At 44.6% G+C, this 23,953-nt stretch overlaps 3 protein-coding genes across 5 annotated transcripts in view; 1 reads left to right on the top strand and 2 right to left on the bottom strand.

Annotated features, from left to right (window-relative positions):
* The first annotated feature begins 1,633 nt into the window (after positions 1 to 1,633).
* Positions 1,634 to 8,438, top strand: LOC108242550 (creatine kinase B-type). Its single transcript, XM_017427434.3, has 7 exons — positions 1,634 to 1,880; positions 3,391 to 3,545; positions 4,584 to 4,716; positions 6,700 to 6,871; positions 6,946 to 7,069; positions 7,750 to 7,939; positions 8,012 to 8,438. Exons 1-7 carry the CDS (start codon positions 1,688 to 1,690, stop codon positions 8,188 to 8,190), a joined length of 1,146 nt encoding a protein of 381 aa, XP_017282923.1. The 5' UTR covers positions 1,634 to 1,687; the 3' UTR covers positions 8,191 to 8,438.
* A 716-nt stretch (positions 8,439 to 9,154) lies between these two features.
* LOC108242549 (MAP/microtubule affinity-regulating kinase 3) lies at positions 9,155 to 18,943 on the bottom strand. 3 transcript variants are annotated; one of them, XM_017427431.3, is made up of 18 exons: positions 18,388 to 18,943; positions 15,667 to 15,852; positions 15,536 to 15,589; positions 15,390 to 15,438; positions 15,168 to 15,233; positions 14,993 to 15,063; positions 14,797 to 14,853; positions 14,200 to 14,334; positions 13,888 to 13,989; positions 13,655 to 13,774; positions 12,070 to 12,166; positions 11,882 to 11,994; positions 11,664 to 11,805; positions 11,413 to 11,594; positions 11,243 to 11,340; positions 10,901 to 11,173; positions 10,274 to 10,318; positions 9,155 to 10,088 (listed from the first exon to the last, which is right to left on the bottom strand). In XM_017427431.3, the coding sequence occupies exons 1-18, from the start codon at positions 18,436 to 18,438 to the stop codon at positions 9,719 to 9,721; spliced, it is 2,211 nt and encodes a 736-aa protein (XP_017282920.1). In that variant the 5' UTR covers positions 18,439 to 18,943; the 3' UTR covers positions 9,155 to 9,718. The 3 variants fall into 3 exon arrangements, with proteins under 3 accessions (XP_017282920.1, XP_017282921.1, XP_017282922.1); XM_017427432.3 differs by having other exon boundaries at positions 10,274 to 10,315; XM_017427433.3 differs by lacking the exon at positions 10,274 to 10,318 and having other exon boundaries at positions 18,388 to 18,942.
* Positions 18,944 to 20,737: 1,794 nt separating this feature from the next.
* The window catches only part of tnfaip2a (tumor necrosis factor, alpha-induced protein 2a), a 13,062-nt gene continuing 9,846 nt past the window's right edge, over positions 20,738 to 23,953 (bottom strand). Inside the window, exons 12-13 of the mRNA XM_017427411.3 lie at positions 23,391 to 23,515; positions 20,738 to 21,379 (exon numbers count right to left, since the gene is read on the bottom strand). Of these exons, the coding sequence (XP_017282900.1) occupies positions 21,190 to 21,379; positions 23,391 to 23,515 (315 nt within the window). The 3' untranslated portion in view covers positions 20,738 to 21,189. The remainder of the gene's footprint in view (positions 21,380 to 23,390; positions 23,516 to 23,953) is intronic.

Raw genomic sequence — 23,953 nt, 5'->3', positions numbered from 1 at the left:
GGGTGACGGTCTGGGTCTGTGACGACCTTGCAGTCTGTTCAGGTGCTGCGCAGTGAGGATCTGCGCAGTGCTCCTGCGGAGAGATGCGCACAGAGCTTACAGTCCGCAGGGTTCAGATGCGGCTCCGCTGCGCCACCGCTCAAAGCGCGCGCGCTCAAACCCTCCCTGCTGTTTAATGATTCCTCTCAGCCCAGACTGGAGACGGTCCGGACCGGTTCGGGTCTGTCTGTCTGCAGCTGAGGGTGCTGAAGGTGACCGGGGGCGTCGCGCACACGGCGCTGCAGCCGCGTGCAGGCCTCCTCCTCCTCCTCCTCCTCCTCCTGCTGCTGCGTCACTCAGCGGCCTCCCTCCGGGCCGCCGCATCCTCATCCTTTGTGTCTCAGATCCTCCGAATCCCAGCCGGACCCAGCCGGACCCAGCCCATCCCGGGAACCAGGATCCGAACCGGCTCTGTGCAGAACTCTGGTTCCGATTCTACCCTGAAGGTCAAAACCAGAACCATCAGATTCTACTGAGTAACAGAACATGTTCTGAAGGTTCGGTTCTGCATGACTTAGCAGCAGAGACTGTTCCCAGATCAGATCTGTTACAGTTTCTCTCTGGTTCAGGTTTTAATTAAAGTCTTAGAATCTATTTTTTACACAAAGTGCATCAAACAGATCATTTAAGATCAGTGAGGTGTAAAAAGAGGAAACTGTGGTTGATTCTAACATGAAGGAACTGATCAGAGGACAGGAATCAAAAACATAAAATATTAATATCATAAAAAGATAAACTCTAAAATCTAAATATTTGTTTAAAAAAACATTTCTAAAAAGCCAAAACCTCTATGCAATAATCAGCTCTAAACAATTTCCAACTGTTAATAATTTAAATCTGTTTATTTGTCATTTTCTGTTGATGAATTCTGTCCAGACTGTTTGTTTATTGTAAAAAAAAATAAAATAAAATATGATTAAAAAAAAACATGAGACACCGAAAAAGAGGGAGGAAAAACAAAAAAAATTAGAAGTTAAAATAGTTACTATTGTTTCACTAAAACTAAATATACAAGTGTTTTGAGACTTCAGTAAAATAAGTGATTTAATATTTTTTTTTTTTTTCTCTGAAAATTCAGTTTGAGCACCGAGAGCTGAATGAGTGCTCAGAGTTAAAGCTAAAAGATGCAGAACACAAGCTAAAAGCTAAATGTAGCTACAAGCTACAAACTGTAGCTTTCAGAACTGTAGTTTTAAGGAACTGAAGAGATCTTCATGTGTTTTTATGGGGAAAATATTTTTAAAAGTATAAGAGTTATAAAAACCAAAGGTCCCAGCAGCTGAATGAGCCGAAGGTTTTAAGACCTGAACGGATAAAAGAGCCCGAAGTCTGCAGAAACAGCTCACAGCTAACGCTGGCTCAGCGTTTACACAATTAAGAGTCAAACAGGAAGTACGTTCAAACTAAGAGATGAAATTAACATCAGACCTGCTGAAACTAAAAGTCCGACTGAACAGGAAGTCTGTTCCACAGCAGACGCCTCACTGAGGGTAAAATAAAAGTAAGCCGAATAAATATGACCGTAAAAAAACAATTAAAGAACGTTAAACGAGTCGAAACCCCACAGGAAGTGGATGCAGGACAGGTGAGCTCTCATGACTGCGTTTGTTCTCCGCACTGATCCCAGGTCAGCGGCCCAGACGTCATCATGCCTTTCGGGAACACCCACAACAAGACGAAGATGAACTACTCGGCGGAGCAGGAGTACCCTGACCTCAGCCAGCACAACAACCACATGGCCAAGGTGCTCACGCTGGAAATGTACGCCAAGCTGCGCGACAAGGAGACGCCTAGCGGCTTCACCCTGGATGATGTCATCCAGACTGGCGTTGACAACCCAGGTAACGTTCCTAGAACAGGTGACCCCGTCCTCCTCCTACATGAAAACAGGTTTCACTCAGCTGTGGGATCTAAAAACCCTCCTGCAGGTTATAAATGTCTGACGGAGCTCGATCTGCAGGAACCAGTTTGAGTGGAGAAACAAAAGCACTGCCCACTCCAGCTGCACATTTATTTGTCCGAATTTAGCTTCAGAAATCAACACTTTCAGCCTTCAGCCTTTATAAAACATTTCCTCAAGCACCCTGTCCATTTTCTGTTTTATATTCAATAAAAGTGACAGAACTGGATTTACTGGATTCACCAGCGTGCACCATTTAGGCTGTGTAATCTACAACCCCAGTTCTTCTAAAGAAGTCAGGATGTTGTAAATAAAAACTGAATGCAATGATTTGAAAATCTCAGGGTTAATTGTCAGCAGGTCAGTCAGAGGACTGCAGGTAAGACGAGCTTTTAGAGGCTCACCAGCTGACAGGAAGTGTCTGAGAACAGAGGAACACTTTCAGAATAAAGTTCCTGAATGAAAAGAGAAAACAGGATTGTGTAAACAAAGAGGAAGCCAGATGTGAACAGATGTGTCTCCTCTGGACCAAAGAGGAGAACTGTTCTGAGGTCAGCCTGCCTCTCTGATGGTATGGGGGTGCATTAGTGCCTCCCATCCAGGACTGTTGAACATACAGAACGGGACAACCTCAGGTCCAGATGTTTACAGACTGATGGGTATGCTGCACAGAGGAGAACATCTGGAACATCTGTAGAGAGACGTGCTGCTGCCAGCAGATTCAAAAATTACTTTATTTTTTCCAAAAAATGGTAGAATTTCTTAGTTTAAACATTTGATATGTTTAGTATTCTCCATTATGAATAAAATATAGGTTTTTGAGATTTACAAATCATTGCCTTCCATTTTATGTACATTTAACCCAATGTCCAACTTTCTAAAAACCAAAAGCTGCAGAATCTGCTGAAAACTCCTCTGGCCTCTGAGTGAAACTCGTTCTTTCATCCCTGGTTTCCTTTTCGACTTTTCAGGTGAACAAACTGAAGTTTCTTCTGAAAACGGGTGGAAAAAAATCTGACCTTCAGTTTTTGTGATGAACTCAGTGTTCCTCTGAAAAAGCCGGAACAGTAAACCTCCTTCTTGATGCGCGGCGTAGAAACGTGACGCTGAATGATCGGCTCGTGAAATAACGCCCACACGCGCCGAGGACCTCGAAGGCATCTTAGCATCTAAATATTTTAACTGAACAGAAGCAGGAGATGTGACAGCAGAGCTGCTCTTCATCATCAGACGATGAGGCAGTGACGTATGTTCCTCAGCTTGACTTTCTGTTCTGGAGTTCTGACCTTTCTAATTGGATCGGCCACGGGGCTGTGATCCTCCTCATCAAATACAGTCCGACTCAATTAGCAGCAATCATATAAATCGTTCAAACGTTAAAGTCTCAAATGAAGCCGTTTGAGTCTCTCTGAAGTGTTTTGAAGACCCGCGACCCGATCGTGTCCCTGCAGGTCACCCGTTCATCATGACGGTGGGCTGCGTGGCCGGAGACGAGGAGACATACGAGGTGTTCAGGGACCTGTTGGACCCGGTGATCGAGGACCGCCACGGAGGATACAAACCAACAGACAAACACAAGACGGACCTGAACCCCGAGAACCTGCAGGTACAAAAACAAGTACTTGTATTTGAGTACTTTCCGATACGAGTACTAATAAAAGCCATTACACTTTTTGGAATAAGTAAAAATCTCTAATTACAAATTTAATTCAATCCGACGGGTGATTTTTATAGGTTGAAAATTCATATTTTGAACATTTATTTTCCATTAAAAATGATTGAACCTAAACTAATTCCTTCCAACACCATCATGTTTACTGCTCATCACCACAATCATCTTCAGCACTACTCCTACACAATAACATCTGTAACAGATAAGAGGACAATAAGCTTTCACCTCTTTAAGACATTCAGTTCACAGCCAGCAGGAGTGGAGACACATCCAAAAACAGACTCTGTCCTGAAGCATTAGCCCAGCGTTAGCTTACTGCCGTCCTCAGAGACCATGTTGGCAGCTGCTACTCAACAAACGGTAAATGGACTGTACTTATACAGCCGACCAGGCTACTTAAAGCACTTTACAACCCAATCAGTGTCCTCGTTTCTCCATTCATGCAGCACTCTACTACAGCCCTACAAAGCTAATCTGAATAAATCATTCTGTAGTCGAATCAGTGCTTCAGACTCCTTTCATGTCCTGCCCAGCTTCAACCTGTGGCTGCTGCCGGGAATCGAACCTCCAACTCTCCCATTGGAGGAGGACCGCTCCAACCACAGAACCACAGCTGCAGCATTAAGCAGCTCGTTAAGCAGCTTTTTAAAAGAATATCATTTAGGCTTGAAGGCTTAAGAGGTTGATGCAGATTAACACGTTTTTCATATTTAAGGGTGACATTTTCTTCATTTTAAGGATTAACTGAAAACCAGATCAAAAAACTTTTTAAAACGTGTCATATTAACTACAAATCAAGTTTTTTATGGTAAAAAGGACCACAGACTTTCACCAAAAAGGAGAATTTTAGATAAATAATGTTTTTCAAAGAGACAAAAAAGAACCAATCGGTGGGTTGGACTTTGTTCTCTGTCCGTGGTGCTGAAATGACCTCTGTCCTCTGATCCGACTGTCTCCTGCTTCTGTTTTCAGGGCGGAGACGACCTGGATCCAAACTACGTGCTGAGCTCTCGGGTTCGGACGGGACGCAGCATCCGTGGCTTCAGCCTGCCGCCACACTGCAGCCGCGGAGAGCGACGCGGCGTCGAACAACTCTCCATCGAAGGTACGACGACCCAGAGGTCGGGACTGATTTCTGTTTTAGTTCTTGGAAAAGGGTTGGTAAGATCAATCTGCTGCTCTGGAGTCAGTTTGTGCTTTTTATCAAGCAGAAAATCAATAATCTGTTTAATTTAAGGGGCTCTAGTTTAAGAATGTTTCTGAGGATGACCAAATATCACAGAATAAATGTGACCATAAAGGTTCTCAAACTGTTGTGGAAAAACTTGTGAATTTATATTTATAAAATCAACTCAGTCGTTAAATTAATATGTTAAACACTTGATTGGTTCAGTTTGAGATGCTTTAAAACACAAGAATGGGTCCAATGAACTGATACAGCCGCCTTTCAGTTGAAGGAAAACCACTGAATCATCGATTTTCAGTTAAATTCTCTACACAAGGTCCAGAATATATGGATTTAAATCCTCTTTTTAGTGACCGCCATGCTAGCTTTCTTTACTCAGCGTACTTTCTTTTCACGCCTGCACCTCTCTGTGGGCTGGCAGATTTTAAGAACAGAAACTTTGGGCCAGATGTGGGAATCACCGTAAATCTTAATTGGCATAAATTAATTACCATAAATAGAAGCAAAGCTGTGCCACCTAAAATTAATTACCTAAAACTGACATAAATATGTGGAAATACATACAAGTAAAAAAATAATTTTCTTAAAATTTAACAACCAGTCTTGGTCCAGATAAGGTTACATTTGGGCCCAGATCTGGCCCACAGCCTGCCATTTGGAGACCCCTACAGTAAAGCCTGGGAGTCAGAGATGATTTTAAAGTTTGTTGAGGTTAAACTGAAGCTCTGTCAGCTGTTAACGGTGTTAATCGCAGATGTTTCTCCACCTGACACCGGTTATGTAACTAAATACAAGCCGAGACGACGGTTTGGATCCGCTCCAGGTTTATTTACAGAAAGATGGAGACTTGAGTTTCCCGTTTTTGTTTCATTATGAAGAACATATAAACGAGAGAGGAAGCTGCTGTCTGTGTTCTGCAGACATTTAACTGAGGCTCTTTTAGCCACAAGGACAAAGGTTCAGTTTATGAACAAACTGATTAAAAACAGAGACGGTGTCACTTTCAGCAACATCAGCACCACATTGTGATGCGTTCAGGGACACTGTGACAATGCAGTGATGGGTCCTGTCCCGCTGAGACAGTTCAGGTCCAATCAGCCCGGTTTTATTTAGCTCCGGCTGCAGCTGATCAGTCTTTATTTAGAGACTTCCCATCATGCCTCAGTGAGCTTGCTGGCGAACGCACCAGGAGATGAAAGCGTTACGTAACAGTGAGCCGAGCGCCATCCCGCTGAGACTCCTGATGAGCCCGAAGCCTCAGTTTGTCCAAAATCACAGCTTTCATATTCAAAGGGAACCGGACAGAACCGGAACAGCCCAGCAGTGGCTGGGAGGACAATCTGCTGCCCCCTGCTGGCAGAAATCATGTTTCACAGATTAGGATCTAAGAAACAAAGATATTTATTGATGAAGAGTATTCACTCCTTTTGATTTTTAAAACCAGATTTCTTCTTCTGTGGATTTAGATGCTTAAAAAGTCAAATTTTGCACAAATCTAACAGCCTAACATTCCTCGAAGGAATCTGTATCGCTCGCTGCATTTCATGCCAGAACTTCAGATTAAAAGCATGATCCTCAGCTACTACCACACCGAAGTTTAGCTCTAATTCAGCCCACTTGTACTGAAGTTTAACATCAGTAAACCTGCTTCTGACCGACATGAAGTTATTTAGAAAACCAGCGAATCATATTGATCTGTAGTTTATTCCTTTACTTGATCTTTTCAGTTGCACCTTTGTTTTATTTTAATCAGAAGCTCAAATACTGTATTTTATTTTGAAGAAACTGATAAAAATCTAAAATATCTTGAAGCTGATTTTGTATTAAAGTCTGTCGCCCTGAGTCTGGGCTCTCAGGTGCATCCTGCCGGTCCTGACCCTGGGTTTCTGCCTCCCCTCGCAGCTCTGGACACTCTGGAGGGGGACCTGAAGGGGAGGTACTACGCCCTGAAGAACATGACGGAGGAGGAGCAGCAGCAGCTGATAGACGACCACTTCCTGTTCGATAAGCCCGTCTCTCCGCTGCTGCTGGCGTCCGGGATGGCCCGCGACTGGCCCGATGCACGCGGCATCTGGTCAGTAAGCTGCAGACTCGGGTTTACAGGGCATCGGGACTTCCTGTTAACCCTTCGTTGTCATTCGCCCGCAGGCACAACGACAACAAGACCTTCCTGGTCTGGGTGAATGAGGAGGATCACCTGCGTGTCATCAGCATGCAGAAAGGAGGCAACATGCGGGAGGTGTTTAACCGCTTCTGCACCGGACTTACCAAGGTGAGCGCCTCACTTCCTGTCTGCTTAAGGTGGTATCTCACTGGGCAGCAACTAGTTGGCAAACAGCATTCATGATGGAGTCTCCTGAATGTGATGTCCTTCCTGCAGGGTTCTCTACTTCCCTGTGTGAGTGGCAAAGACTCTCAGTCCTGTTGCTGCAGTTTTAAACACATTCACAAAATTTGTGCAGCATCTTTTATCTTGAAATAGTCACCATGCGACTCTCCAAACCGTCTTGAGAGCTCTAGAGATGTATTCTGCTCATCTGAGACAAATATCCAAGTCTAAAAACAACACTAATAATAAAGAATAGTTATTTAAAAACTTGAAATCTCCTTTTTTTTTTAGTTTCTGAAGTGTACTCCAGAAGAATAAGTCATGAACAGCTGCTAAGGTGGATCCAAAACAAGCCAGGAGGGGGACAACAAATCCTTCTGTTGCCCACCTCAGCTCGTTTTGCACCCATCTTGACAAAATTATTTATCCTCAGCGTGGTTTTTACACCTGGACTTCAGCCTCAGATGTGTTCTGTCAGAGGAAAACAGCTTTCAAGATGACAGCTCTGACTGCTGTCAGAAAGAATTTGTTGCAGAAATGTTTAGAAGTTGTTCAACATTCAGGCCACGGGGCTATGCTGCCCGCCAACCCGTCTCACCTGTGTGTCTCACTTTGTCCCCCAGATTGAAGCCCTGTTCAAGGAGCGGGGACACGAGTTCATGTGGAACGAACACCTGGGCTACGTTCTCACCTGCCCATCCAACCTGGGGACGGGCCTGAGGGCTGGAGTTCACGTCAAACTGCCCAACCTCAGCAAGCACGAGAAGTTTGGGGAGATTCTGAAGAGGCTGCGGCTGCAGAAGAGAGGAACAGGTACGCTGAACGTCACACAGCTAAACTGACCGCATCTGCAACTCTTCACATCACTTCCTGTTTGTGCCCCAGGTGGCGTGGACACCGCAGCGGTGGGCGGAGTCTTTGACATCTCTAACGCGGACCGTCTGGGCTTCTCGGAGGTGGAGCTGGTCCAGATGGTGGTGGACGGCATCAACCTTCTGGTCAACATGGAGAAGCGCCTGGAGGGCGGAGACGGCATCGACGACATGATACCCGAGCAGAAGTGAACTGTCTCACTTTAACCCGACACCACCTTCCTCCTCCTCCTCACCTCTCACTCCCCCTCTCTCCTCACCCCGCCCCCCCTCCTCACTGTAATCAGTCCGTCCTGAAGCTGCGGGACGATTAGAGCCGCTCGGTTAGACTTCAGTCTTCCAACATGTGAAGGATTTTCTATTTCCTGTCTGCACCTGTTGGACCCATCTAACACCTGAAATATCTAATAATAAAGTCTCTGTGGCCCAAAGTAAACGCTGCTGCGCCTCGTCTCGTCTTCATTACCCAACAATCACGGCTTGTTTTTAACTTTCTCTGTATGAAAACAGAAATATGCACGAGTTAAATCCAGCTTGGTGCAGTTAAATGTTCTGATTCAGCTGCAGCGGAACCTTGAATCATCTCCTCATCTGAGCTTTAACACAAAAAAAATCACCTGGAACTGCAGAAAGAGGGCTATGAGCTTCTGAGATTAAATAAATATTTAGATTTTACTGAGGATCTCAGGTCCACAGGAAGTAATTATCACCTGCTGCCAACAGATAAAGGCTGTTAGATCAATTTTAATAAAACTTGCAGAAAGTAATCATTTCATTATCTTCAAATGATTAGATTTTGGAGTCACCCGAAGTCAAGATGGCTGCCGCAGCTAACTGACCTTCGCCAACACAAAAATGGCTAAAACATAGTGATAATTTCAGATTAGGTGAAGTTTTTGTTCAGTTGTCCCAAATACAGACTCTGAGCATTAACAGAACCTGAAGGATGTGGCGGCCATCTTAATAAAAACACCTTGTAGCTGCTACTTCTATGAGATTACAGACGAGGAGTCAGACTTCCTGTTCTGACAGGAAGTGGTGAGACCCAGCAGTGATCTGGTGGACAGATGAGACCTCTGCCGTCCAGATGTCCACCTATAAATGAATAGTTCCAGACCCAGAGGACCTGCTGCGGTTCAACGACAGGAAGCTGCGATGCATTCAACGTGTTTAATGAGACACAGGTGAGCCTGAGGTTCAGATAAACAACCAGCTGTGGATCAGCTGACTGCTCACATGTACAAAATCAACATGAAAACAAGGTGAGAAACTATTTACATTCACAAACACACTAACCTGTCCACGGGACTGCACCCACTGGCCTCATGTGAGCCATGTGGTGGGAGGAGCCAAAAACACCTGCAGGTCAGTGTCTGCGGGGGCTCTTTGAAAATAAAAAGTAACAACTGGGCCTCAGAGTCCCATGATCCTTTGCACTGAAGTCCACTCATCCAGGTGTGACGCTAACCTAGCTGAGCAGGGAGGGAAACCCCCGGACAGGTGGACAGGTGGACAGGTGGACAGGTGGACAGGAGAGTTAAACATCGGATGAATCAAACTGCAGCCAATCAGAGATTGAGAATCGTTCAGGTCAGACTTCTGTGTCTCAGTGAGCTGCTCACCTTTGTGTTGAAGACAAGCAACACAAGAAGACATCACACAGAAAAGACACCTGTCTGTCCCTCTCTGTCTCCACCTGTCCCTCCCTGTACCTGTGCGTCTACAGTTTGAGCTCGTTGGCAATTTTGGAAGCGATGTTCTTGAAGGCAATGGACGTTCCCGATATGCGCTTGAAGCGGACGCCGTTGAGCGAAAGGCGGGGCAGCTTGCACACCTCCATCTCCCACTGGACGAGGCTGTCGGCGTGCCCGTCCCCGTGGACGCAGAGCAGCAGGAAGTTCTCGCGCTGCTCGTAGTCGCAGTTGTTGGCGTCCAGGACCTTCCGGATCTCCCTCATCATGTCCAGGGGCTCCATGGAGGACGTAGTCTTCATGCTCCAGGTGAACCTCAGGGAGCGCGGCTTGGCGTCCTTCAGGTGAGGAGCAGCAGGAGATGCAGGCTCCTCCCTCTGGTCAGACGTCACGTTACGGCTGAGGAGAGAAGAGACAGAGGAGGTGACGATCCTTCCTAACAGAAGAGTCTGAGGTTTTCGTTTAAAGGCTTAAAATGATCCCAGATTAAAGTCCTGAACTGTGTCCACTCAGCACCGCTCTCTGACTGCCTGCTTACCTCACGAACCAATCAGAAGACATCTTACTAACACCTGTAAACTCACCTGGACCCTTCAGGTCTGCCGTTCCTCTCCACCTCTGACATCCTTCTGACAGCAAGGACACAAGAAGAGAAGGAAAACACAAGACAACGAGCAACAAATAAAAAAAAGAAAAAAATAGGGAGAAAAATAAAATTAAAAGGAAATGATTGTAGAGTAAGAAAGGAAAAAAGGAGTTTACACAACATAATAATTCAGATAAAGCGAGTAAAAGCAGGAGAAACGTTTGAGTATCCTGTTCTGGCATCAAAATGTCCTCTGGTGCACAAAGCAGATGCAGCAGGAAAAAGACGGAGCTGCTGATGGGGTTCAAACACCACCTGATGCAGCTCCGCTTCCTAAATCTGTGCCAAACTGTACAACCAAAGAGACACGTCACACAAACACACGGCAGAAAGAAAACTCCGACCAGGCGTGGGCCGGCACGAGTCTGAGAGTAAAAAAAACCATAGCTTCACCGCAAAACGCGTCACATGACTTATTTGCACCTTTTGTAACTCTGTGTGTTGCACAAACAGCCAACCTGCAGTAATAAATCTGATAAACTTCCGTTTAGTGATTAGAAATAATTATGAATCACAAATGGGCAGAAATCTGTTAAAAGAGTTAACAGCTACGTCTCTGCCGTACCTTCGTGTCAGTTTGGCGGTGAATTTGGAGAAGAGGTTGGTCGAGCCTCTCGCCCGTGATTGGGTGAGGGGCGTGGTGTCATGTGACAGGCTGGGGGAGGCGGGGGGCCCGTTGTAGGTGGCGGTGCGTCTATCTCTGAGCTGTCCTCCATGAAAGGTGCTACGACTTGCCGTCCCTCGAGGAAACCGAAGCCGGTCAGGAGGCGTGGCTCCACTGCTGACGCTGTGGGTGGAGGCTCCACCCCCGGAGCGCTGGGTGGGTGTGGTCAATGAGCTGAGGGGAGAGGGGCGTTACGTGTCTGTGGATCAGAGGGGGTGGCGCAGATCAGCAGATGGACCATACCTGTTCTCCTTGCCGTTGTGGACCGCTAACGTCCGATCTGTGGAGCTCCTCTCGTTGCAGACGTACGTGTTCCTTCTCGTCATGCTGGACGAAGACGTCTGCAACAGAGACAGACTGTGATTGGCTGCAGGAAGCCCCACCCACCCTTTTTAGTGCTGACAGGTACTCACAGGGGGCGTGGCCGATGTCTTCCTGCGCTCAGGGATGTCGCTCTTGTTGGGATTATTGGCGTTGCCGAGCAGCGGACTGCCGGCCTCGACCGGACTGGACTTCTTGTTCTGACCTCCCCCCTCCCCGTCTCCAGCAGCCTGGTTCCTCCTGGGGGGTGGAGCAGTCGAGGAAACGGGACACACTGAGGAGCAGAAGAGGAGGTTAGTCTCTCAGGCGTGGCCTCTCCAACTTAGGTGGCTGTGGTGCGTACCTTGGTCGCTGTACCTCCTCTGTTTGGAAGAGGAGGAAGAGGAGGAGGAGGAGGAGGTACGTTGGTTGAGGAGGTGAGCAGGAGACTGGCTGCTGCTGGAAGGACGAGGCTTCAGCAGGGAGGACGCGTCGCCCGCCTCCATCTGAACGACACACACAGACTTAGTTTCTACAGAGAGCCTGCGGGCTTCACCTGTGGTTACCGTGGTAACCCCTCACCTCAGCAGTCCTCCGCCCAAGCAGCAGGTAGGTGGCGGTGATGTCATTGTACTTCATCTTTGAGAGCGAGTCGTTGATCTTCTCTCCGGAGTACCCCATCTGCACCATCAGGTCTGAGGACAACGACACCGATCAACACACACTGCCACAACATGTGTGTGTGTGTGTGTGTGTGTGTGCGCTCGTACCAATCCTGGTCTGGTCTCTAATGTCCAGCTCTGGCTCCAGGTACGGCTCCAGGTCGTCTTCATCTCCACCGTTGATCCAGCGATCCCTCATGATTTGCTGAGGAGGAAACACGAGTTTGAGATAACGTTTCAGACTAAATAAAAATAAAAAACAAACTTTTTAGAGCAAACAGGATTCTTGAAGACCCGACTAACAAGTGTCCAGGTGAACCAATAACAGGGGGACAGAACTAAATGAATGTGTGAACACTTCCAGGACTTCTGTCCACTTCCTTTAGGAAATCTGAACCCAGATCTGCCCTGAAAAACATTTAAGGACCTTCTATCAACCAAATCACAAGAATCTAAGCTTTCCAACAAAAAGTTGCTTATGGGCTGCAGTATCTCACTGAACAGGGTCGGCTAACAGGGATCCGTCAGGATGCGTTTGGAGCGGCCAGCTTTTAAAAATCAACGCTCATTTTTGTTGGCGCCTTGAAAAGCCGTATTCTAGGCCGTGCACGTTATTTTTGTTGCCCATCTCCACCCACCTTGGCAGTCGCCTCCATGGCTTTGACTCGATTTACTGGAGTATACTTTAGAAATGAAGACAGGCAAATTTGGACCCGTTTTTTAATATTTATTATTAAAAAACAGGACCGTAGCCTCAGATGATCTTAGACAGGTGTCAAATTACAGCTGTAGAATTGACAGAAACTAATTTGAGACGGGTTAAAGACGGGTTTGAGCTGTTTGCAACAAGCGATGAGACTGAGAGCCTCTGAGATGAAGAGCCACTGAAAGCGTTACGAGACATTTTGGGGACTCCTTCACAGATGCTGTCTGATACTTGGTCTCCGGCTGTCACAGCTCAGTGAGATGTTTGACAGAAAAGTTTTGTGTTTTGATGGTTCAGGATTCAGGTGTCTGCTTGGAAACAGCAGGAAAGCTGCTGGTGGCAGATCGGACCATTTTGGGAGCCTGGAAAGCTCCTCAAAAAACAACAAACCTTTATTGACTTTCTCTGTGGTTTTACGCCCAAAGAAGAGCGCTGCGATGACGTAACGGCCAGCTGGCAGATGAGTAACAGTGATGTAATTCCTCCACTGAATACAGGCTCAGTCCAGGCTTCACTGTGTTCTCTTCAGGACTTTATACGGTAATTTATTCAACCAACTATCAGCAAATTATTTCTCTAAATGAGCCGTTTTCCAAACCTTTTAGCTTCTGACCAACAACAACTTGTGACCTTGACTATCCCTGGCTGAAGAGTACAAATATTACTAAAAAGTTCATGAAACAAGAGAACAATTCAGTACAATCAGGCTCACACATTTATTTAGTTTTCCATTTAACATTCATGCTATAACTATCTTGTTAGAAATCATTTTTAAAATGATGTGATTTCTAGAAACCCCCACTTGTTTGTTTTGTTTGGTTGGATCTGACAGATTCTGGGAACCAATCACCATAAAGTTCTGTTACAGAACATTAGGAAAGCTTTAAGTGAAACCAGTAAACTGAAGTATTTATGCTGATTTGATAGTAAACTGACAGTAATGACAGGTTGCTGCCATGTAAACATGATATCGTTTCCTGTTCTCACCTCCAGGGTTCCTCTCTTCCCCGGGTTCAGCACCAGGAAGCGTTTCAGCAGGTTCTCGCAGTCCGTCGACATGTAGAAGGGGATCCGGTATTTCCCTCGCAGCACGCGCTCCCTGAGCTCCTGCAGAAAGAAAAGACGTCAGCGTTGATGCTCAAAGACTTTCTGAAGAAGTTATCACATTCGCTGAAACTGGTGAGCTTGAATATGTGAAGACAAAGAGAAATCAGATTCACCTTCAGGTTCTGTCCATCAAACGGCAAAGATCCGCTGACCAGAGTGTAGAGGATGACTCCCAGACTCCACACATCCACCTCCGGCCCATCGTACTTCTTACCCTGAACACACAGATTATATGAAAGATGGAAAACCAGCCAGGGCCGTTCACATAAAACAGGAACAAGTCCAATAAAACGACTGAGTGGATAGTTTCCCTTTTAGCATTTAAACGGTGCCAGCGAGGCGTGTTTCAGGTGTTACTCCAGCTGATAGGAAACACGACAAATCTGTGCTGGTGATGGTGACATCATCCAGGTCGGGACATTTACCTGGAAGAGTTCAGGAGCAGCGTATGGAGGAGAACCACAGAAGGTGTCCAGTTTCCCACCGACGGTGAACTCGTTACTGAAGCCAAAATCTGCGATTTTAATGTTCATGTCGGCGTCCAGGAGGAGGTTCTCCGCCTGCCGGAGGAGGAATAAACATTTACACAAAGATCTGTTTACAATAAATAACTCTGCCCAGCTTTGAATCAGCCACAGTAATCTTTGTATACCGTTAAATTCATCACAGCACGCTCGGCTCGTAAAACTGCATTCCTGGCCGTGAACATCATTTAGTTGCCCACATCGTACCCGTCTCAGCCCGCTGTGTTCCCACCCTCGCAGCCGCCCCGACGTTTACCATTTAATCTACTGGAGGACACTTTTGACATGAAACTCTCTCTGATGGGTTGGAGACGCCCATAGAAAATTTGTAATCCTCGTTTTCAGAACACGTTGAAAACTCGAGCGACAGACATGCGCGCCTCACTGAACTTCCTGAAGACTCGCTCGTGAACGCCCCAGCCCAGCGAGGAAGAACCTTAATAAACCGCTCGCTGACAGATTCACAAAGTGTCCCAGGCTCCAGGACAACAGAGTTACCTTCAGGTCCCGGTGAACGATGTGCTTCTGGTGGCAGTACTGGACTGCAGAGACGATCTGTGGGGACACAAACACACAGAAGCAGGAGGTTCATTAACCTGCAACAGACCGAAACACCGGAACTGCACCTGTTTGGTTTCCTTATGATGGGATGTATGCATGTCTTTGTGTTACCATGGTGACGAGTGTGTGTTACCTGTCTAAATTTAGCTCTGGCCTCCTTCTCCTTCATCCTCCCATGTGCTACGAGGTAGTCGAACACTTCACCTGAACACAAACACAGGAATGAGGGTCACAGGATCCAGCTGTTCTGGTTCTGGTCCTCGTGTTGAACTTGTGTGTGTGTGTGTGTGTGTTCACAGCTGACCGACCTCCACTGGCGTACTCCATCACCAGGTAAAGAGTCTTCTCCGTCTCTATCACCTCAAACAACTTCACTGCAGACACAGGTGAGACACGTTGACCTCCTCAGGTTTTCATTAAAACAAAAACCAGATGACTGAAACGACTGAAACGAGGACCTGACTGATCCAAGTCAGCAGGACGTCTGCAGTTCTTTGACCTGCAGCAGCTCTGAGGTCAGTGGTACTCACCGATGTTGGGGTGATTGAGGATCTTCATGATTCGGACCTCTCTGAAGAGCTACGACACCAAAACACAGCAGGTTGTTACTCTGACTGCCTGCGTCAGACACTCAGTTCTAGTTCTGACTGGATCAGGACCGATAAGATGGTCTCACCTTCTGCAGGCTGGTGGGGTTCAGCTGGGTCTTATCAATGATCTTGATGGCCACCTGTCAGAGGAACACCAGTAGATCAGTACACTGGGAGTCAGGAACGTTTCCCAGCAGCCTCCCTGTCTGCGTCTCACCTCTCGTCCCGTCGGGACGTGCCGAGCCAGCTTCACTTTGGCGAAGTTTCCCTTCCCGATGGTCTTCAGCAGCCGGTAGTTCCCCACGTGAGGCGAATCGTCTCCGGTGGCCGCCGAGGAGTTTTTACAGCGAGCGGATCGGACGGAGCGGGCCACCTCACCGCGTCCGTCATCTCCAGAGGTATGCTGGGAAAACAAAGACACAAAATGGCTCCAGTGACAAACGACTCTTTAAATAGATCTGAAACATGATGAGCAACTGATCAGGTTTCATCAGCAGACATATTCATGATCATTTCTAACACAAAAGTTGTAAGAACCTAACAAAAACAACCTGTTTTTATTCATTATTTGTTTTTTTATGAACAGTTCTCCTTTTGAAATCAGACACAAACGTTACCTGAGTCCTTCAGGACTGAAGCCTCTTCTAAGACCAATAAAATCCAATTAACACCATAATGAGACTTAAAAATATGGTTTCTGTAGGTTTCAGTCAGTTAAGTTTAACACTTTTTAAAGACCATTGTGATTGCATTTTAAGACCTAAATGACTCATTCTAACTTTTCTTTCAAAGCAATTTAATTTAAATTCAAACCAAATCATTAAAAGACACTACAACAACCAAGTTTCAGGAGAACGGTCTTCTTTCCCGAGGAAAACTGAATGTCTGTAAATAAATTACTTCTGGCAGGACTGCTGCATGATGGGAGTTTTAGTTTTTGTTGCAGGTAATAAAGTCTGATATTTAAGGCTTTTTAAGGCCTAACACTGAGAGCATTTAAGTTAAATTAACTATTAAATGATGAAAAACACCTGCACCTCTTATATCCTTAAAAATAATTTATTTATCCAAATACATCTGTTCCAGGATATAAAGAATATTTAAAATTATACCCCAGCCTTCCTGGTTTTAAGTCAAGTTCAGGCTGAGAGGTTTAAAAATCAGTTCTCTGAGAAATCTACACAGAAAGTGACAAACACCAACCAAACTGCTGATTAATGGGTAAAAACCACCAGCAGTGCAGAAATAAGGTCTGGATGTCTTCAGTCCACTCACATGTAAATTAAACCACCAGTTTGTTTAGAAGCAGACTCTGCTTCTTGTAGTGATCTTAGTCTGCTTGTTCGGTGCACAAAGGTTCACATGACCGTGCACACACACTTCCTCTAAAAATCCACACAAACAGAGCAGTCACACCAGTTTGATTGAAGCCAACTAAACATTCAAAGTGTGTACACAACATGGAATAATGTAGACTTTAACATGCTTCAATTAAACCTCCACAGAGAGGAATCCTCGTAAAAACAAAAACTATTAACAACAGCCTGGATCAGCCCGACTGGTCTTTAAAACACCAGAGTTTAAAAAAAAAAAAGACAGATCACAAGTGGACTGGACTAAACAAACGTGTGAGAGCTCTCAGGACAGTCTGAGCTGGGACACTTTCTTTAGGTAGTCTGAACCCGGATCTGTTCTGGAAAACACTGACGAACCATCTACTGAGCCAACATGGCTCCACACGGCCAGCAGACACCACCTGGAAGCTGTCTGACACTTAAACATGATTAAAACAGAATATCATCAACATATTTATATTTCTGCTCCAAGTTTTAATAACACGCTCGTCAGATTCCTGGTCAGTTAAAAAATCCTTTTCTAGGGTTTCACAGATTAGCAGATTAGCAGAAGGCTTTATGGGTGACTTTTCTCTGTAGTTGTAACATTTAATTGTTTTATGAACTAAATGCACCTTCTGTGGAAATCCTGCCGTAAAAAAAACTAAGAAAGGATCCAAGAACAAGTTATCGATGAGGGTGGTTCAAGGGGCAGCATGGAGTTTCAGCTACTGTTCTAAAAAAACTACTTCCTGTCCCATTTATAGGTTAGTTAATATGATTTTAGACACTTTGTTCAACAGAACTTCAATCTCTGTCCAAACTCATCAGTTTAGAGCTCAAACTCACCTGAGTTTTAAAATGGTTTCACCAACTGGAGCGGGAAACTTCACAGGAGACTGAGACGATTTCAAGACCTCCCAATTATCAATTAACTAACTAATTAACTAACTAGCTAACTGGTGTTTTTCTTTCTCTGAAGAACAGCTTCAGTCAAACTTCTGACCCAGGTTGTCTTTAGAACAGAATCTGATTTTTTTTTGTAAATAAAGAAGTTTAACACCTGCTCTGTACATTTATTAAACACTGTGTGTCTTAAATGCATCCCCAGAGTTTTAGGTGAAACAATGATTTTAAAGTGATGTTTAAAAAGTGAAATTCAGCACAAAAACACCTGACTGTGAGGTTTTATTGACTCCGGGGCAGAAAATAAATAAAGTTGCTGACAGAAAGCACTCGTTGTTTCATGAAATGTGCACAAACTAATCGCTTAAATGAGTTAAACTGAGTCTGAAAGTAAACTTCGTCCCTCTGCTGGATCTCATGTCTCACCTTTAACACCTCAAAGAAGAAAATGTTCTGTTCACCTGGACCCAGCTGTCAGAACCAGAATTTAACCCTTTAACCTGACAGCCTCCTCAGAACCCGACCTTACTCTGGACCAGGACCCGAACAGGACCAGTGTTTGAGTTCAGGTCACCTGAAATCCTGAACTTCCTCCGAACCTCTACAGAACCCATCCCCGGGTTCTCCTCTGCAGTCCACTGATGACTCTCCTCCGGAAGTCAGAGGAGATTCATTGCAGGTAAAGTTCGGAAGCTCACCTGTTCGGTGTCCCGCTCGTTGACAGTGGGCAGGGGGGTCCTGGTGGACATGGTACCGGGGTCAGTGTGACGGAGGTCCAGTCATGAAGCCGCCCTATCCGCTCCGGAACACCTGTCTGAACTTTGACTGACTGAACGGCTGCTCGAACTTCACCTTGTTTTATTTTTTTCCACCGGAACCGACTTCAACCCGGCATCACAAGCTCCTTTTTTTTCCGGGTTATCTGCTGGCCCGGCTCGGTTCGGCACGGCTTCTTTCCCGGAAGTTTGTAACTGACATGGATCCAAACGGAACCGTAGCAACAGTTCCTCTTTGTGGGCTAAAGTTAGCCGCTGAGTTAGCAACTCTACAGCATCGGGCTGAGCGCGCGTCGTTCGGGAAACGGCAGGCCCGGTTCCGGTTCGGCCCGCCGGACTCCGGCTCCGGTCGGCTCGGCGAGACGGTCCCGTTTCGGACGGCTCTACAACGGTTCTGTTCGTTCAGGTCCTACCTCATACTCCCCGGTAGAACTCGGCTAACCTGAGCCAAGATGGTGGACTAACCCAGCCCAGTGCGTCGACAGGATGTGACGTCAAGGACAGCGTGCGATGTGATTGGTCGGTCAGGCCGAGCGGCGGTGTTTGTTGTTGCTAGGGTGACTGGAAAGAGACTATAACACAAAATATGTTATATAGTTATAATAAAATAGTAATTTATTTATACTGCACATTTAAAAACAAAGTGTTTTACATAAAAATTATAAGAAAAAGACAACAAACCATAAGAGACCATTAAAACAAAACAAAAAACAAATAGTAAGAAACATAAAATAAAACGTAGAAACAATTTAAAGTAATGCAAAAATGTCAACACTCACGCTGTATTAAAAGCTGATAGATAGATAGATAGATAGATAGATAGATAGATAGATAGATAGATAGATAGATAGATAGATAGATAGATAGATAGATAGATAGATAGATGGAGGTGATAATTTATACTTAGCAGCATGATAACATATTGCAGTTTTGTGAAAGTCTTCAGCCATCCATAATTTATTTCCAGACTTTTTGTAATGTTTTCGGTGAGCTTGATGAATAGTTTCTGAAAGTCATTCTTAGTTTTTCTTTTGATATTTAGGGCTTTTCTCCTCTTTTTCAGATTATTTAATCATATCTGCACCTACATTTAAATGATGAATCAATTTATCTGAACAAAGGCCAACACAACTTTAAACAAAACTATTTTAAATGGGATCTTTTAGATACTTAGTTACTAGCAGCATAAAAAGACACAGTTTGATCCCATTTATTTAACTGGATTTTTGAAAAATACTAAAAATACCATAATTTTATGGACTGAAAATGTGATTTTTAGATCCAACCCAGTGAAGCTGAAAGAGCTGATAGTTATGAACTTCACTGTGGTGGGAGAAATGATGAAGAAGCAGCCTGTCTGAATAAAAGGTTTCATGTTTCAACTTTTAGAACTTCACAAAACAAGTTTGATGCAAAATATAAAGAAACAAAGAGTTGCTAAAACTTGCATTTATTAATGTAAATCAAACTGATTAATAAAATCTTTAGACTCAAATCTGTTTAGGCTTGAAATTTAATTTATAGGAATAAAACTGATGAATAAATAATGAAGCTGCAGCTGCAGTTCAGCCTCTGACCAGCAGGAGGCAGCAGATCAACACTCAACCTTTTTCTTTCTTCTCTGGAAAACAAATATTTCCATCTGAAACCAAAACTACAGCCTGATCAAGCTGTTCTTTCTCTGAAGCTGAGAGGATTGGTTTTCCAGGAGGAGGCTGACTCAGATGGAAGCTTCTCAAAGAGTCTGTCTGATCAGGAATCTGCAGCAAGATGAATAAAAACAGACAGAAAACCTCCTGATGCTGTTTTAACTCCTGGAAAAGGAGAGTTTATTTCTGAGCTGCTGTCATCCTGATTTTATTTTCTACAGTCCCCTCCATGTAAACAATGAGACATTATTCTGGCTAAAAAGAAAAAACTCTGATAGTTTTTCTAGTAGCTGACGTCTGTTGACTCACATGGTTCTTACTTTGCTGCTTTATGGTCAAAAACTGAAATTGGAGCGAGTTATTAGACGCCTAAAAGGTCATGTGACCATGACTGTAAATGGGTTCAAAGGTGGGACTTTTAGACACATCTGTAGTTTACAGATTCTGGTTCACTGAATACGATTTGGAGCTTTAATAAACAGAATATTATGGCCTTACTCCTGTTTTATAGATAAACTAAAAAGCATCAGTGAAAGAACATAAAATATACTCTTTTTAAACAGTTGACAACATTAATTTGTGTTCAAAGAAAATAATCTCAACAGAGAGCCACAAACAAACAGCAGTTTTACATAATGAGACATTTATTGAAATGAGTTTAGTGAGAGACATTGATCTCAATAATCAGCTGTTCCTATAAATACACATCCTTCATCAGAGTCAGAAGCAAACCACCAGGTTCAAAACATTTACATCTGCCTCCATGTTCACTTTTATATTAATTTAATATTAGTTCTGTTCATGAAGCAGGAAAATAAAGGTACTAACTCACGGTGCAGCTCAGTTATAGATACAACACAATATTAAGTTAGCTACATTTCTAAACAGTTTCACAAATAAAATCTTAGAAGCAGAGCTAAAGAGCAACCAGCAGTCCTCCTGAGGAAACGGAACCGAGTTTAATCTGGTTTATCAATCCCTCTGAGGTCTGAGATTTCTGTCAAATAAACTGCATTTATACAGTTAGGATGATGACACACGGGGAACACAACATGACAACAAGCAGGCTAATATTTTAACTCTTGAGACCCATTTGATTCATTTTGTTATTGATCCATTTGACTTTAATCCTGGAGAAGAACGGAGGTCTCTGATTGGTGGAGGCATCCAGGAGGCGGTTCTCCTCCACGCTCAGCCTGATGGAGCGAATGTCAGCAGCCGATAATCCGGTTTTCAGAGACAGCAGTGCAGACACATGAGGGCCACTGAGGAGACGACAAGATTCAGTCAAAGACAACATTATTAGTAGGAAAGTCACAAAGAAAGGTTGTTCAAAGTGGAATAAGTCCACCGAGTCAATGCTCCAGGCTCTTACAGCCCCTCCTGGAGGTGCAGGGTTCACAGGAGGGTGACTCAATCAGGCTGGACCCCGGTGATGAGCCTTCACACCAGATAACCCTCGTTCAGGTGAGAAATGATGGTTCTTTAGTCAAGGAGTCATCACAACACTTGATGATTGGCACCTTGTCTGCCTTTGGTGACCCTATAAAGGAGCAAACTGCCTCCAGAACATATCTTCCTGGTTCTTTGGGACATTCAAACACCCCCGTCACAATAAGGTGGCAGGAGGTCCCACTGGGAGAAGACCTTGGGATCAGATCCAGGAATCCTACGAGTCCGGATGAGCTGAGGAAACTGGGAACCTCAAGAAACGTCTGTTTCTGATACAAATGCACTACAAATGTGATTCTTTGCTTCCTGTTGAGCTCTGAAGCAGGAGCTGAAATGGATCCTTAACAGCTATAAAAGAACAGGTTCTGTTCCTACAGAGCAGAAAGAGACCAAACCAGAACCTGGCTTAAATGGAGAAAAGAACTGTGGGAAAGTTGTTCTTGTGAAAACTTTCCACTTTGGGCAGTGACTCATGTTGAATCCTACCACCCTGTTTCCTCCACTCCCTCACACTTCCTTAGTGAATTAAAACAAATCAGAGGAAAAGCTCATAAAGACATTTGGGAAATTTCAGAATTGCTCTCACCCACAAACAGTCATTAAGAACCTCCAGGTCCAAATGGAAAGCTACTAAACTGGTTTATTCAGTTAAACATCTTGTCTCTACCTGAACACACAAACTAAAGAAGAGAGAAGTTTCTCAGCAGAAGCTTCATTTATTCATCCAAAACCATCAAAGTTTATTAGTCATCAACCATCACAAGTCAGTAACTGAATGACTGATGAGATCATAAACTGTCTGCATTAAATCCAACACATTTAAAACGTTAATCTGACTTCTCTCAGTATTTTTCCTCTGAGGTAACACACCTGTGACACCTGACCCTGTCATCTCCAACACAACCTGGAGTTCCTCACATTCAGGTCAGTGTTTGTGTAAGAGGACGCACAATGTAACGCACACAGGAGTGTGTGTGTGTGTGTGTCAGGTGTCATGTGTCAGGTGTGTTACCTGAACCATCACACAGTTTATGCTGAACAAAAAGAAGTTTAAAAAATGACACAATTCCTGCAAAGGAACGCTGCCCGGCACCAACACAGACCTCACTGGATCTGTTTATGAAACCCAGAGTTGGAGGAACTTTAATGGGAACTGATCTGAGTTTTATTTGTATCACAACACAATATGAACTTCATGAGCTGAAGGGAAAACTCCTGAAAATGACGAGGAGGTATCACCGGTTACCCTACGGAGGAAGCTTATTTCAACAATCTTAGGGATAGTTAACCCATCAATAAAAGCGTTATATTTCAGCACATTTTCACACAATAATATTCAGAAAACAGAAGTTCACTTGTATTTTTCAGCTTATATTTCTGCTGGCTGGCTGGAAGGGTCTTTAAAACAGGAAAAAAAAGCTGTGACTAAGAAGCATGAAGGGTTTTTTTGTTCAGCTTTATTTACTGAACGTGATACGAGTCATTTCATATCCAAAAGAGTGAGTTAATAATTCATCAAAGACAGAGACAGAGACAGCAGCTGTGGTTCTTTCCCATCAGAATCAGTATGATCTGACTCTTTGTCCCTTTAAGCCTCAGCATGGAGACCGAGTGAGCAGCGGGTGTGAATATGCAGCAGATTACATCATCAGATGGAGCCCAGTGAGGCGGCGATGAATGAACGGTGACTCAGCGGGTTTGATTCAGCCTCAACTCGTGTTTAACTCTCAGCTGACGGAGAAAGGTCGGTGTGTTCCGGGAAATACTTCACAGTGATCAGTACTGTCCCCTTTCCCAGTTTAAAGGTGTAAAATAATGTGGTACCTGAGGTCGGGAAAGCTCCGGGACAGATTTACGAGCTCCAGCTGAATGCTGGCAGGATCCTGCAGACGAATAACCTCAGCGAGGCTGCAGAGCAACACACAGAGCCACGATGTCTCCCTGCAACCCTGAAACACAGAAAAACTACTGAGACTCACAAGGACAGTAAAAACATTACTGTGAAATACTTCCAAGACACAGAAATACCACGGAGACATGAAAATACTACTGATAAAACAGAGAAATACTACAGTGACAGGAAAAACTGAACTCAAAATACCATCAAGACACAAAAATACCATCTAGCAATACATAATACAGCCTGGTACTTACTGAGTATGCACCTGGTACTCACTAAGTATGCACCTGGTACTCACTGAGTATGCACCTGGTACCTACTGAGTATGCACCTGGTACTTACTGAGTATGCACCTGATACTCACTGAGTATGCACCTGGTACTTACTGAGTATGCACCTGGTACTTACTGAGTATGCACCTGGTACTCACTGAGTATGTACCTGGTACTCACTGAGTATGCACCTGGTACTCACTGAGTATGCACCT

The sequence above is a fragment of the Kryptolebias marmoratus genome, linkage group LG19 (assembly GCF_001649575.2).
Source record: "Kryptolebias marmoratus isolate JLee-2015 linkage group LG19, ASM164957v2, whole genome shotgun sequence".
In the NCBI taxonomy this organism is placed as follows: Eukaryota; Metazoa; Chordata; class Actinopteri; order Cyprinodontiformes; family Rivulidae; genus Kryptolebias; species Kryptolebias marmoratus.
The sequence above is the reverse complement of the archived record's forward strand: the minus strand, read 5'-3'. Positions and strand labels throughout refer to the sequence as shown.